Raw genomic sequence first — 13,283 nt, forward strand, 5'->3', positions numbered from 1 at the left:
GGCCTAGAGACAGGAGGTCCTAGGTTCAAACCTGGCCTCAGCCACTTCCCAGCTGTGTGACCCTGGGCAAGTCACTTGACCCCCATTGCCCACCCTTACCAATCTTCCACCTATGAGACAATACACCGAAGTACAAGGGTTTAAAAAAAAAAAAAGAGAGAGTGGGAAAAGGCAGAGCCCGTTCATGCAGAGAGTTGGAAACTCTCGAGGGTCCCATGGACGGTGCGGCCCATAAAGGGCAGAGGCTAAGGCCTGCGATTCCCTCGGGATGCCCAAGCCCAGGGCCGGCCAGCTTCAGCAATGACATTAGACTGGAATTTTCCAAGTGCCGTCACAGACATCTGATTCATCCCTTGTCATAACTCTGAAAGTGAAGATAGATATTATTTTTCTTTTTTGAATCATATATTAAGGTCATATGAGATTCCTTGGTAAATAAAAATGTTTATTATTGTCATATGAGGTATTAAAACAGAGACTTTATTACTTAATCTCTGCTTGCCTCAGTTTCCTCAACTGTCGAGTGAGTAATAATAACACCTCACAGAGTTGTTTTGAGGATTGAATTGAGATTATATATATTATATATTATAATTTTTCTTTTATAGTATTATAATATTATTGTGGATCATATTATTATATATAATATATAATATATTATACTATATTATATATAAATACATAATATATAATGTATAAATATATAATGCATAAAAACTCTTACCTTCTGTCTTAGACCTTGACTCCAGGAAGCATTTTATAGATTGGAGAATCTATAAAATGAGGTCAAGTGAGGCTGACTGACTTGCCCAGAACCATACAACTAATAAATGGCAGATTCAGGGTTAATTTCCTTATATCCTGCTATTGGAGATTCAGAGAGATTTAAGTTGTGGATCTTTTCTTTAAGGAGTGAATAGTCTAGCTAAGCTAAAATGTGTAATACAGTTGGGAACAGAGTGCCAGACTAGGAAGATGAGTTCCAATCTTGCTTCAGACACTAGCTTTGTGAATCTGGGTAAGTCACTTAACTCCTCAGTGCCTTGGTTTCCCCATCTGTAAAAGGAACCCAACTTATACTTCTCTGTATCCTGAACAGTATATAAAGAAAATAGCCATGACTCTAACATTTATCAGTTGTATGGCTCTAGGAAAGTCATTCAGCTTCACTTGAAATCAGCTTCTTCTACTATAAAATATTTCAAACAATCTGTATCTTCTAATTCGATGTGATACTTGACCATAGACTTCAACAGATAACTGCACCATCCTTACAGTGTTATTGTGAAGATCAAATGTGATAGTAAATGTTAAGTACTTTTTAGACCTTTTTGTTCAGTCATTTTTTGGTCATCTGACCCTTCTTGATCCCATTTGGGATTTCTTGGAAAAGATACTAAAGTAGTTTGCCATTTCCTTTTTCAGCTTATTTTAAAAGATGAGGAAACTGAGGCACAGGGTTAAGTGACTTGCCCAATGACACTCTGTGGGCCACATGTTGACTTTGAAAACAACAAATTAATATTATCTCTGTTGTATTATATTTTTACTTACTTTTTTAGACATTTCCCAATTAAATGTTTATCTAGTTCCTCCCAATTGGGAGTTTTTCAAGCTTCAAGTTTGGTGTAAAGCAGTCTTATGATTAAGTAATAAGATATATGGAAAGAGATAAGCTATATGGGCTAGGTGAGTGCTAGAAGACTTCAGAAAGGGGCAGCAGCAGGCCTGGAGTTGGAAGGACCTGGGTTCTAATGTGACTTCATACACTTCTTAGCTGTGTGACCCCTGGAGGATTTGCTAGCCCCCATTATCTAGTCCTTGCCATTCTTCTTAGAACTGATACTGGGACAGAAGGTAAAGGCTTATAACATTTTTCAGAAAAAGAGGTAATCAATGTTGTAGAAGATTTAGAATCTTAAGGACATATCTAGATCATGGATTAAAATGGGTAATTACTTTATAGATCATCTTACATCCCTGTCTATGCCTTCATTTTAGACACAAGGAAACCAAGGTCTAGAAATAGTTAATGTCTTACTTGAGTAGTAAATATCAGTTGCAGGATTTGAATCCAGGTCCTTTGACCCCACACTCAGAGTTCTTTCTATTGCTTATGACTGAATTTGGCTGGTGTAGAAAAGTAGGAGAGTTATTCATACCTGAGAATTTAACCAAATCTACGTAACTTTCTGAACCCTTAACCTAGCTGGTGTGTGTCATTGTCACCACACAATGGTTCATAGCCATAAGATACTTGGACCTGTGACCTTATCAAGGTGGCCATTCCCTCCAGCAACTCAGATCACCGTCTACCCTTGGCTCTTCATTCTATTTGGCACTTGTCCTTGTTCTCCCAGAAGTTCCCCAATAGGGATTCTCTGAGCATGCTGGGGTCCTTCCTTGCTGTTACCCGATACCACAAGAATGCCTTCATGTACTGTCTGCCCATTATTGCTTTCTTTCCATTTGAACAACCCACTTTCATTTTCAATCATGCATCTTCTTGATGGCATCTTTGCTCTGATTGTTATCCACAGTTCTTTACTTGTAATGTGTTGTCACCTGCTGCCACCCTCCATGTGCTTCTTATTCACTTCTGAGGGGGACTCCTTTTTTAATTTTTCAGAAGCTGTCTTGTTCCATGACTCACAGCCATACATCACCACTGGTAGAGTATTGATATTAAAAATATGGCATTTATGGGGCATCAAGATGGTACAGTGGATCGAGCACCAATCTTGGCATTGGGATGACGTGGGTTCAAACCTGAGCTCAGGTACTTCCTAGTTATGTGTTCCTGGGCAAGTCACTTAACCCCAATTGCCCAGTCCTTGCCACTTTTTTGTCTTAGAATTGATACCAGGACTGAAGATAAAGGTTTTAAAAAAAGGAAGCTGAGGTAGCTGGGTAGCACAGTGGATAGAGCACCAGACCTGGAGTCAGGATCTGGGTTCAAATTTGATCTCAGATACTTACTTCCTAGCTGTGTGGGCAAGCCACTTAATCCCATTTGCCTTTTTTTTTTAAAGGCCTTTTGTTTGCTTCTAGGAGAATATTGGGGCTATTAAAGGAATTTTATACTTTTTTCAAGAACATTCCAATCCATGTTTCTCTTTCAGCTTAGCTCTGAGTCTGAGTCATTATACATTTGCCCTGTTTTATATACACAAATGTTTATAAAACAGATGAACTCTGTAGATTGTTTGTCTAACTGCCTGTTGTATTTGGTACAGTAAACATTCTTTGTCCACTTGATTTTTCTTGTGTGGAAACTCTTCTTCATTAGGACAACTGATGGCACAGTGGAGAGAGTGCTGGACCTAGAGTCAGGAAGACTCATCTTCTTGAGTTCATCTCTGGCCTGAGAAACTTACTAGCTGTGTAACCTTGGGCAAGCCACTTGACCCTGTTTGCCTCAGTTTCTCATCTCTAAAATGAGCTGGAGAAGAAAACGGAGAATCATTCCAGTATCTTTGCCAAGAAAACCCCAAATGGGGTCACAAAGAGTCAGATACAACTGAAACAACTGTACAACGGCAATTTCTTTCTTTCAAAATTCTACAGTTTTGAACATCAGATTCATCTTCAGACAAGAATCTTATCAACCATATAGAATCATTCTTCAATCTTTCTAGATCCCTTCCATGACAGTAATGAATCAGTTTGGCAAACAAACATCTCTGGATTTTATTGCCTATCCTGATGTTAATGGTCCAAGGGTTGTTAAAGGTTATTTCTGTTAACTTTTGTCTTTCAAGAATTCTAAATAATTTTGATATCACCTCCATGTTTTGTGCCTCTCCTAATGTTAATGGTCAGAGGGTAATAGAAAAAGGTTATCCCTGTTGCTCTATCTTTTCAAGGAATCTTGGATAATTTTGAGGTGTGAATCAGAGACACCTTGTTGGAAGAGAATTTTAGGTTGTGTATTATTCCTCAAGAATCAAATATTTTTAATAATCAACAAACAATAAGCCCAGTGCTATCTCATATTTTCTGCATCTTTCAGTTAACTGTGTATTAGTAGATGTGATTTTCTATGGAATATCACTTGTGAAGGCTTGGCCATTCCCTGTTGGTACTTTCAGTGAAGATTTCCTCCATGTGTATGGATTATACTTTCTCTCCTTTGTATATATTGTGAATTGATTCCTTGTCTCCGTAACAGTGTCTAGTTCTGGCACAGATTTCCTCTGTGTACTTTGGTTTAATCTCGTCCATATATTTTTCCTCCTCTATAAGCACATCTGAGACTTTGACCTTAGAATCCTAGTGCTGTCACTTGAATGTCCTTGATGGTGAAAAAAGTTAGCGAGGTTACAAAATCTTTGTAAACCTTTTAAATGTTTCTTTGCTGAATGCTCTCGGGCCAACTTAGCTTAGTTGAACTTCTTACCAAGTTTTCTTTAATTTTTTTTCTTTACATTTATGAAGCAATATTACTCAGGATCTTCAATCATCCTTTTCATAAGAGTTTACGAATGAGTTTATCCTCCAAGCCAGTGTTTCCTTATCTACCCACTCACCAAGTGAGTCAGGCAGGTATTTGTGCCCAAAGGTATCTTTTAGACTCTTTCATCTCCTTAGAATGGCATTGATTTACATTGGCTAAACTTGTCTGAAATTATTGTAGTCTTTCTGTGTCTTTTCTTCATCCATAATGCATTTTTCATCATTAATAATTTGTTTAAAATAGGTCAGGATTGAGATGTATTAATTACACTCTCTATCTTTGTCTCATTTTTATTCCTTGTTCTAACATTGTATAATTTCCGTCTTTACTCTCACAAGTCAGTGGTCTGACTGTACAACTGATTCAGGAATGCCTTTCACATTAGTAATGAGTCATTTCTTCTCCGTTAACAGTCACACACAAAAAGAAATGGATTGTATTTTATTTGGTGCTTATCATGTCAAGTGCATTCTAATTATTTTCTCAAAGAATAGATTCATGGAATGTAAGTGTGAGACATCTGCGTATTCTCCTGAGGGAGGAGATGGTGTTCTCCAAATCTTTGATCTTGATTCATTTTTCCTCTGTATGTGTATATAATATATTGTCAGTAGAATAGAATAGACAATATATATACATGTTTCTTTAATATAGTGTCTTCATCTATTTCCACTTTTTAAAAAATTTACTGAATATCAGAGTGTTAACACTTTATTCTCTGTAATAGATAATAATAGCTGCAATTATTCTCCTGGTAGTCTTTTTGCAAATATATATATATATATATCATGAATTTCACAATATAGCATTATTAAATATCCCCAAAAATGATGTTTCTAGCTACCTTTGGGCATTGTAAGCATTTAATAAGCTTTTTCATTCATTCATAGTAAAAACCAACTCTTCTTGTTCAGTCATTTTTGATTCTTTGGGACTCCATTTGGGGTTTTCTTTATTTTTAAATCAATTTTTATTTTAAAATATTTTTCCATGTTTACATGATTCATTTTCTTCCCTTCTCCTCTTCCTCCTCCCTCCCAGAGCTGACAAGCAATTCCACTGAGCTGCACAAATGTTATCACTTGATACCTATTTCTATATTATTCATCTTTGGTAGAGCAATCTTTTAAAACCTAAACCCATTTGTTTTTTTTTTTAAATCCTTACCTTCCATCTTAGAATCAATACTGTTCTAAGGTAAAAGAGTGGTGAGGGCTAGGCAATAGGGATTAAGTGACTTGCCCAAGGTCACACAGCTAGGAAGCCTCTGAGACCAGATTTAAACCCAGGACCTCCCATCTCTGGGCCTGGCTCTCAATCCACTGAGCCACCCGGCTGCCCCCTATTGGGGCTTTTCTTAACAGAATGGCTTGCCATTTCCTTCTCTAGTCATTTTACAAATGAGGAAACTGAGGCAAGCAGTTAAGTGACTTGCCAGGGTTATACAGCTAGTAAGTGTCTGAGATTGGATTTGAACTCAGGAAGATGAGTCATCTTTACTCCAGGCATAGAATTCTAATCCACCATGTCACCTAACTGCCCTAAAACCAACTCTTCCATCTCCTTTATTTTCCTCTTCCAGGAGAAACTGAGAGCCAGCCTTCATTTCCCTTGCAACTTCCTTTTTTCTTCTGATTTTATTGATTAGAATTTGATCGACATAATTCAGTTCCTCCTATAGTATGCCCCCTTGTTGATCATTTTTCAAGGATCTCATATTTGGCATATTAACAACTACGTTAAAGTTTATAGATGGTCTAGAAACTGCAATTATTTTATTTTCTTTATTTTTAAATATCTTTCCATGGTTACACGATTCATTTTCTCTCCTTCCCCTCTTTCCTCCTCATTTCTGGAGCTAACAAGCAATTCCACTGGATTATACATGTGTTATTACTTGCTACCTATTTCCGAATTATTCATTTTTGTAATAGAGTAATCTTTTAAAAACCAAAACCCCAAACCCATATAAACAAGTAGTAAATCGTTTTCCTTCTGTGTAGACACTGCAATTCTTAATGTTCTCTTTGCCCATATTTCTTTTTTTGCCTTTCTTTTTACATTTTTAATTTAATTTTTTCAATTAAAAATAGTTCATCTCTTTTTTTCCGGGGGGGGGGGGGATAGAAAAACCAAGCAAAGCTTTTGAAACAAACATATGTAGTTGAGTGAAACAAATCCCCTCGTTGACCATATCAAAAAAATACATATATTTCAATCTTAATACTGGCTTTGTAACCTCTTTGTTGGGAGATGGGTAGCATGATTCATCATGGATCTTCTGGAATTGTACTTGGTTGAACAGAGTTCTTACATCTTTCAAAGTTTTTTGCCATTACGATGTTGTCCTTAGTCCATAAAGTGTTCTCCTGGCTCTACTTCCTTCATTCTTCATTAGTTCATACAAATCTTCCCAGGTTTCTCTGAACTCATCCTCTTCATTATTTCTCATAGAATAACAGTATTCCATGGCATTCAAATACCATACTTTGTTCAAGCATTCTCCAATTGATATCTGCTCCCCTTTAGCATTCTGCCACCATTCCTGAGGAAACAGAAGAGGCTGGCGTGGTCCTGAAAGCCCTTTTGTATTTTTCTTTGTTTTATGGGTTGCTTTGCTCAAAGAATTCGTCACCAAGTGGCTGGCCTACTGGTGATGAGCATTTCTGTGCTTAGCTTGACTGGTCCTCGAAAAGCAGACTTACTCTGTTGCCAGGACTATCCTTGAAATTCTTCCAATGTGGTAGAACCTGCCAGAGCTTGTAGTGTGCTGGCATAGCCTTTGGGATCCCAGGGTAACCCCATTCTGGGATAAAGCATTAAAGACTTCTGACATTGAAGGGGGAAAGAATCCGCATCTGATTATCTCAGGCCTTTTGGGGAATGTGTACCCCTGAAGGGAAGCCCAGAATCTCTGGTTGTTTTGCTTGATACTTTGTCTAGAAAAACCAGGAGCAGAGAGGAAAATGTCCCAAGTAACATTGCAGAAGAAAGGGTTAAGACTGTGGGTCAGTCAAGGGATGAACAGACTTACTCAGTATTTCTTCAAGAATGTCTGACTTTTTTCCTGTTTTCCCCTGATTTACAGAGTGAGCAGTAGCAGTCAGAAGGCAGGAACCCAGGAGAGAGAATCTAGAAAGAAGCTGACGAACCCCCAGAAGAGGTAAGTGTTTATCATTTTGGCTTACTTTGACAGGCTCAGAGAACCAGGACTCTTACTCTCTCTGCCTCCCTTTTTTTCCCTTTCTTCACTGACATGTACATTTATACACAAGACACTCATTACTTCAGGTTTAACTTTAAGACTTAGCTGAGCTGGAATTATTAACCTTGTAAAATATCTCTGGTAGTCACAGCCCTTTTCCTGAGTGTTGGAATGGGAAACTGAGCTATCCTAATGAAGGAGGAAACCTGGTCTGCACCCTTTAGAAGTATTCACTCTGTTGGCGGAGGCAATGTTTAATTAAGCTCCACTTGCGTGCAAGGCATTGTGTTGGATGCTGGGTTACCGAGACTAAAATGGAATGACCTCCATCCTAAAGTATTTTACATGCTATGGAGTATGGGAGAGTGATATAACCCAAACAGGGAAGTATCATCTGAGAAATCACAGTGATCTCTAACAGTTAGGAGGAATAGGAAGGGAAGGCTTTAGGGGAAAGAGAGGAGAGAGGACGCCTGAGCTAAGCTTAAGAGGAAGATTAAAGCTCCAGAATAGCAAAGGTGAGGTGAGAATTAACTGCAGACATTGTGAAAAAGTATAGTATAGTTACATATCTCAAAGGACTCAAAGAAAGAAGGGAAGACCTGTATGGACAAAAATATTTATAGCAGCACTTTTTATTGCGGCAAAGGACCAGAAACAGAGAGTGTGCCCATAAACTGGGGAATGGTTGAACAAATTTCTTTTTTTAAACCCTTGCCTTCTATTTTGGAATCAATACTGAGCAGAAGAGCAGTAAGGGCTAGGCAATGGGGGTTAAGTGACTTGCCCAGGACACAGCTAAGAAGTGTCTGAGGTCAGATTTGAACTCAAGGAGATTAATCTTTCTGACACCTGGCACTCTATCCGCTGTGCCACCTAGTTCCCTTGGCCGAACAAATTATGTCATACAAATGTAATGGAATATTATTGTACTGTTTAAAATGATATAAAGGTTTTCGGGGGCAGCTGGGTAGCTCAGTGGATTGAGAGTCAGGTCTAGAGACGGGAGGTCCTAGGTTCAAATACGGCCTCAGACACTTTCCCAGTTGTGTGACCCTGGACAAGTCACTTGACTCCCATTGCCCACCCTTACCACTCTTCCACCTAGAAGCCAATACACAGAAGTTAAGGGTTTTAAAAAAAAAGATAAAATGATATAAAGGACAGATTCCGAAAAACTCATATAAACTGATACAGAGTGAAGTGAACAGAGCCAGTAGAATAATTCAATGACTTAAACTGTAAAGAAATGTAATGCTGAAAGACTTAAAAATGCTAAACTAAATAATGAGGCAAGGTAGATAACAAAGCAACTCTTGGGAGAGTGATGATTAACTCAAGATACAAAATGAGACACAAGTCAATGAGTGGATTTGTGTTGCTTCACTTTATATAACACATGTAGGTCCTAGAGCTATTCTCCCATTTGTTCTGGAAGGTTGGGTCCTCAGAGTTCAGTGGCTACCCTCAGAGTCTTTGAGGAACTGGGAGGGGTATATTTTTCTAGTACTATAGCTCAAAAGCCCTCACCAGTATTACTTCCTCATTAATAATTAGTTAAATCAATTAGCCAGTAAGACCCAATTAGCTTAGGGGGCAGCTAGATGGTTCAGTGAATTGAGAGAGAGACCTAGAGATCCTGGGTTCAAATTTGACCTCAGGCATTTTCTAGCCTGTGTGACCCTAGGTAAGTCATTTAACCCCATTGCCTAGCTCTTTAACTCTTCTGCCTTGGAACTAGTATTGATTCCAAGATGGATGGTAAGGTTTTTTTTTTAAAAAAGACTTAATTAACTTTTGGGACAAGTAGGTAGCTCAGTGGATTGAGAGCCAGGCCTAGAGATAGGAGGTCCTGGGTTCAAATCTGGCCTAAGATACTTCCTAGCTCTGTGACCCTGGGCAAGTCATTTAACCCATATTGCCTAGACCTTACTGTTCTTTTGCCTTGGAACCAATACACAGTATTGATATTAAAATGGAAGGCAAGTTTTTTTAAGACAACTTTTAGGAAGAATATTTACTATGAATGCTATAATTGGTACAATACAATTCTGCAAAAATCTGTAACACATTTTTCTCCCATCCTTCTCTTGGGATAAGGGTGACATAGGGATAGCTCACAGTTCCTGGTTTCTGGAAGTCTTTTTCTTCCATTTGTAGGGATTCTAATAAAGTTACCAGTATGAATAGTGTCATTTTTTTCTCCTGAACTCTTTGTATCTTGAATCTGCCTTTCCTTATCACATCTAGTCTGTCCTTGACTCTCAGTGAAGAGACTGCCATCAGCCATTCATTCCAAGGATGTTACTAGGACAACAATGAAAACTCCAAATCCTCTGACCTTCTGAAGTTCACATGATTATCATCCATCAATGGATGAAGAAGGGAGACCAAGACTAAAGCCAGATTTTTCTTTTCTCTCACCCCAAGTGATGGTACCAGTCCAATCTGCTCCTTTATAGACTATCCACAGGGCATGACCATATTTCCTCAGCCAATCCATATAAGCTTCCTGTGCAGCATCATTCGTCCAATGGCTCCTAAAGATGTCTAAATTTATCCCGGATTTTTTATATTTAGTCTGATTGGTAGAAGTGTCTTCTTGTCTGGTTAAGGTATGAGACCATAGCATCTTGTCACTTACTTTAAAGTGGTGGGGGTGGGGGTGGGGCAAAGAGGGGCTTTTTTAAGGTCACTTTAAGGGGAATGGGATAATTGATTTCATAGGCTCAACAACCACCCCACACATACACCTTACACTTATTTATTACAGGAGAAAGCATTTATTTGGTTTGAAACAGTCATGAGGGAATTTGGAAAAGGTAATAGCAATGATGCCAGAAGAAAAGAAATAAAAGAATATCATTGAAACATTGAAAACTACACAGAAGAGAGCAGGGAAACTGAAAGAGACCCATAAAAAAGAAGGGCAGTTTGGGCATTACAGTGTCAAAAATATTCTTTCTTTCCTGGTAACCACATCACTTCCTATAGGCTTAACTATTATCTGCTCCCATCCTAGATTTTTAGCCTCATTGGTCTTTTATATAAATATTCAGATAGATAGATAGGCAAACAGACAGATAGACAGATGTAGATAGGTAAGCAGGAAGATAGATGATAGATAGATAATGTGTGTATACATATATACTATATTGAATTTTACTATATATATTTGTTAATACATATATAAAACATGTATATATATGATAAATGTAAATACATATACAGACACACAAGTTACATGTGTCTGGGTATTGGTATTTGTGAGAGGAACAACAAGGGGACAAATGTCACTGTATCATAAAGTTGAAAAATGATTGTGCATGAAGTATGAGAGAGGGAGGAGCCAAGGATGATGAGATTATAAACTTAGGGGACTGGAAGTAATCTTTCAACAGCAATAGGGAAGATTGAAGTAGGGGGTTGGGAGGGAGTGCTACTCTGTTTTGGATTTGCCGAGTTTGAGTTTGACCAGCAAGCTCTTGGACTGTGACTACAATCCAAGAGAGAGATTGAGACTAGATGAATAGATTTAGGAGTCATCTTTGAAGATATGATACTTGAAGCCTTGGGAACAAATTATATCACCAAGGGAAGGGGCGTAAAGAGAGAATAGAAGTGAACTCAGGACAAATCCCTGGTGAGATACCCAAGCTAAGGTGAGATGAATGATGTTCCAACAAAGATGATGTTCCAAATGATGTGAAAGAGTGATAATATAGATAGGAGAAGAATTAGGAGAGAACTGTATTGCAGACGCCATGTGAAGAAGGAGCTTTATAATTATATTAGGTAGACATAGTCTCTGCTCTCAGGAAGCTCTTAGTCTGGTAGGGGAAACACAGTCCTTGTCCTGAGGGAGCTCCCAAGCTGAATGGGGTCAATAAATATTTAGTATTCTTGATCTCTGGGACCTCCCAATCTAGTGGGGAAGACACAATCTCTGCCCTCTGATGGCAGAGACAGAACTTATGGTAAGAGAAGGATAATTGGAACTACAAATAAGAAATGAAAAGGCATGATCAAAACCAATTTCAGCTGGAATGGCTCAAAATGGCAATTCTGGGACTTTTGACTGTGCTGTTTTTCCTCTCACTTCTGGACAGGACCAAAGTCACATCATTTGTGAATTCAGTCTGCCAGATATAAAGCTGGTGAAGACAGTTAACATTTCCCCCAGCTTATTCTTCTCATTTTAATTAAGATGATTTTCTCTGCCTTGAGATTAGTTTCAAATTACTGCTTTTAACCCTTTGCCATAAGCCAAAGAGGGAATCTTGGGAGTTAAGGGTATTTCACTGAGTAAAATTGTCCATTTCTGTCTCCTTGTCCTCCCATCAAATCCCAGAACTGCCTAAAGTTCCCCTCCCTAGTAACAGCTGACAAGGGCAGCATCAGCAAATGATACGCATGCCAAGTTCAGCCTTTGGAGAGCAGCTGTGCCTTCTAGATGGGCTCCCCAAGCTCTGTCTGGTTTAGAAAATAGCTGTCTGGCCTTGACAGATACAGGCTCCTTCTGTCTCTGTGCCCTTCCTCCCCAAAGCCATCTTAGGCAAGAAAGTGTGACTGTCAATGTCACAGTGAGAAAGAGAGAGAAGAGGACATTCCTTTTTGAACAGGTACTGGAGCTTCTCATTCCAGTAGTATATCCTCCCTGAGGACAAAGACTGGCTTGGTTTTTATTTTATATCCCTAGAGTTAGCTAGGTGGCACAGTGGACAGAGTAACTAGTCTGGAGTGAGGAAGACTCATCTCCCTCAGTTCAAATCAGGCCTCAGACACTTACTAGCTAGGTGACCCTGAGCAAGTAACTTCACCCTGTTTGCCTCCATTTTCTCATCTTTTAAATAAGCTGGAGAAGGAAATAGCAAACCAGTATCTTTGCCCAGAAAATCCTAAGTGGGGTCACAGAAAGTTGAACATAACTGAACAACAACATCTCTAAGCACTTGATTTCATTGGTACTGGGAAATTTCTATATCCATGCAAACTTGATAAACTTGGGTCCTGAAACCCAGTTATAGAAAGGAGAAAGGAAGACTGGAAATAAAAAATGGCAGTAAGACTTATAAGATCAAGGGGCTTTGATAAGGGCACTGCTAAAGAGAAAGATCTCATTTTCCCTGAGAAAGTGACTACTTTGCTGTAGTATAAAAGTTTTTTTTAATTCTTCTAATTATATGTAAAAACAATTTTTAACATTCATTCTTAAAATTTTTGAGTCCCAAATTCTTTCCTTCCCCCTCTCCTCCCTTATTTGAGAAGGCAAACAATTTAATATGATTATATATATATACATATATATGTATATAGATATAGATATATAGAGAGAGAGTCATGCAAAACTTATTTCCACATTAATCATGTTGTGAAAGAAAACATGGGGACAGCTAGCTGACTCGATGTTTAGAGAGCCAGACCTAGAGAAGGGAGAACCTAGGTTCAAATTTGGCCTCAGACATTTCTTCTATAATCCTGAGCAAGTCACTTAACTGCCATTGCCTTGGAACCAACACTTAAGATTGATTCTAAGACAGGAGAGAGAGAGAGAGAGAGAGAGAGAGAGAGAGAGAGAGAGAGAGAGAGAGAGAGAGAGAGAGAGAGAAAGAGAGAGAGAGA

General features: G+C 38.5%; 1 protein-coding gene across 1 annotated transcript in view; it reads left to right on the forward strand.

Moving 5' to 3' along the window:
• Nucleotides 1-13,283, forward strand: part of NFASC (neurofascin) — a 248,354-nt gene that overhangs the window by 97,545 nt on the left and 137,526 nt on the right. Inside the window, exon 2 of the mRNA XM_044674931.1 lies at nucleotides 7,545-7,619. Within this exon, the coding sequence (XP_044530866.1) occupies nucleotides 7,545-7,619 (75 nt within the window). The remainder of the gene's footprint in view (nucleotides 1-7,544; nucleotides 7,620-13,283) is intronic.

The sequence above is a fragment of the Gracilinanus agilis genome, chromosome 4 (genome assembly GCF_016433145.1).
Source record: "Gracilinanus agilis isolate LMUSP501 chromosome 4, AgileGrace, whole genome shotgun sequence".
Lineage (NCBI taxonomy): Eukaryota > Metazoa > Chordata > Mammalia > Didelphimorphia > Didelphidae > Gracilinanus > Gracilinanus agilis.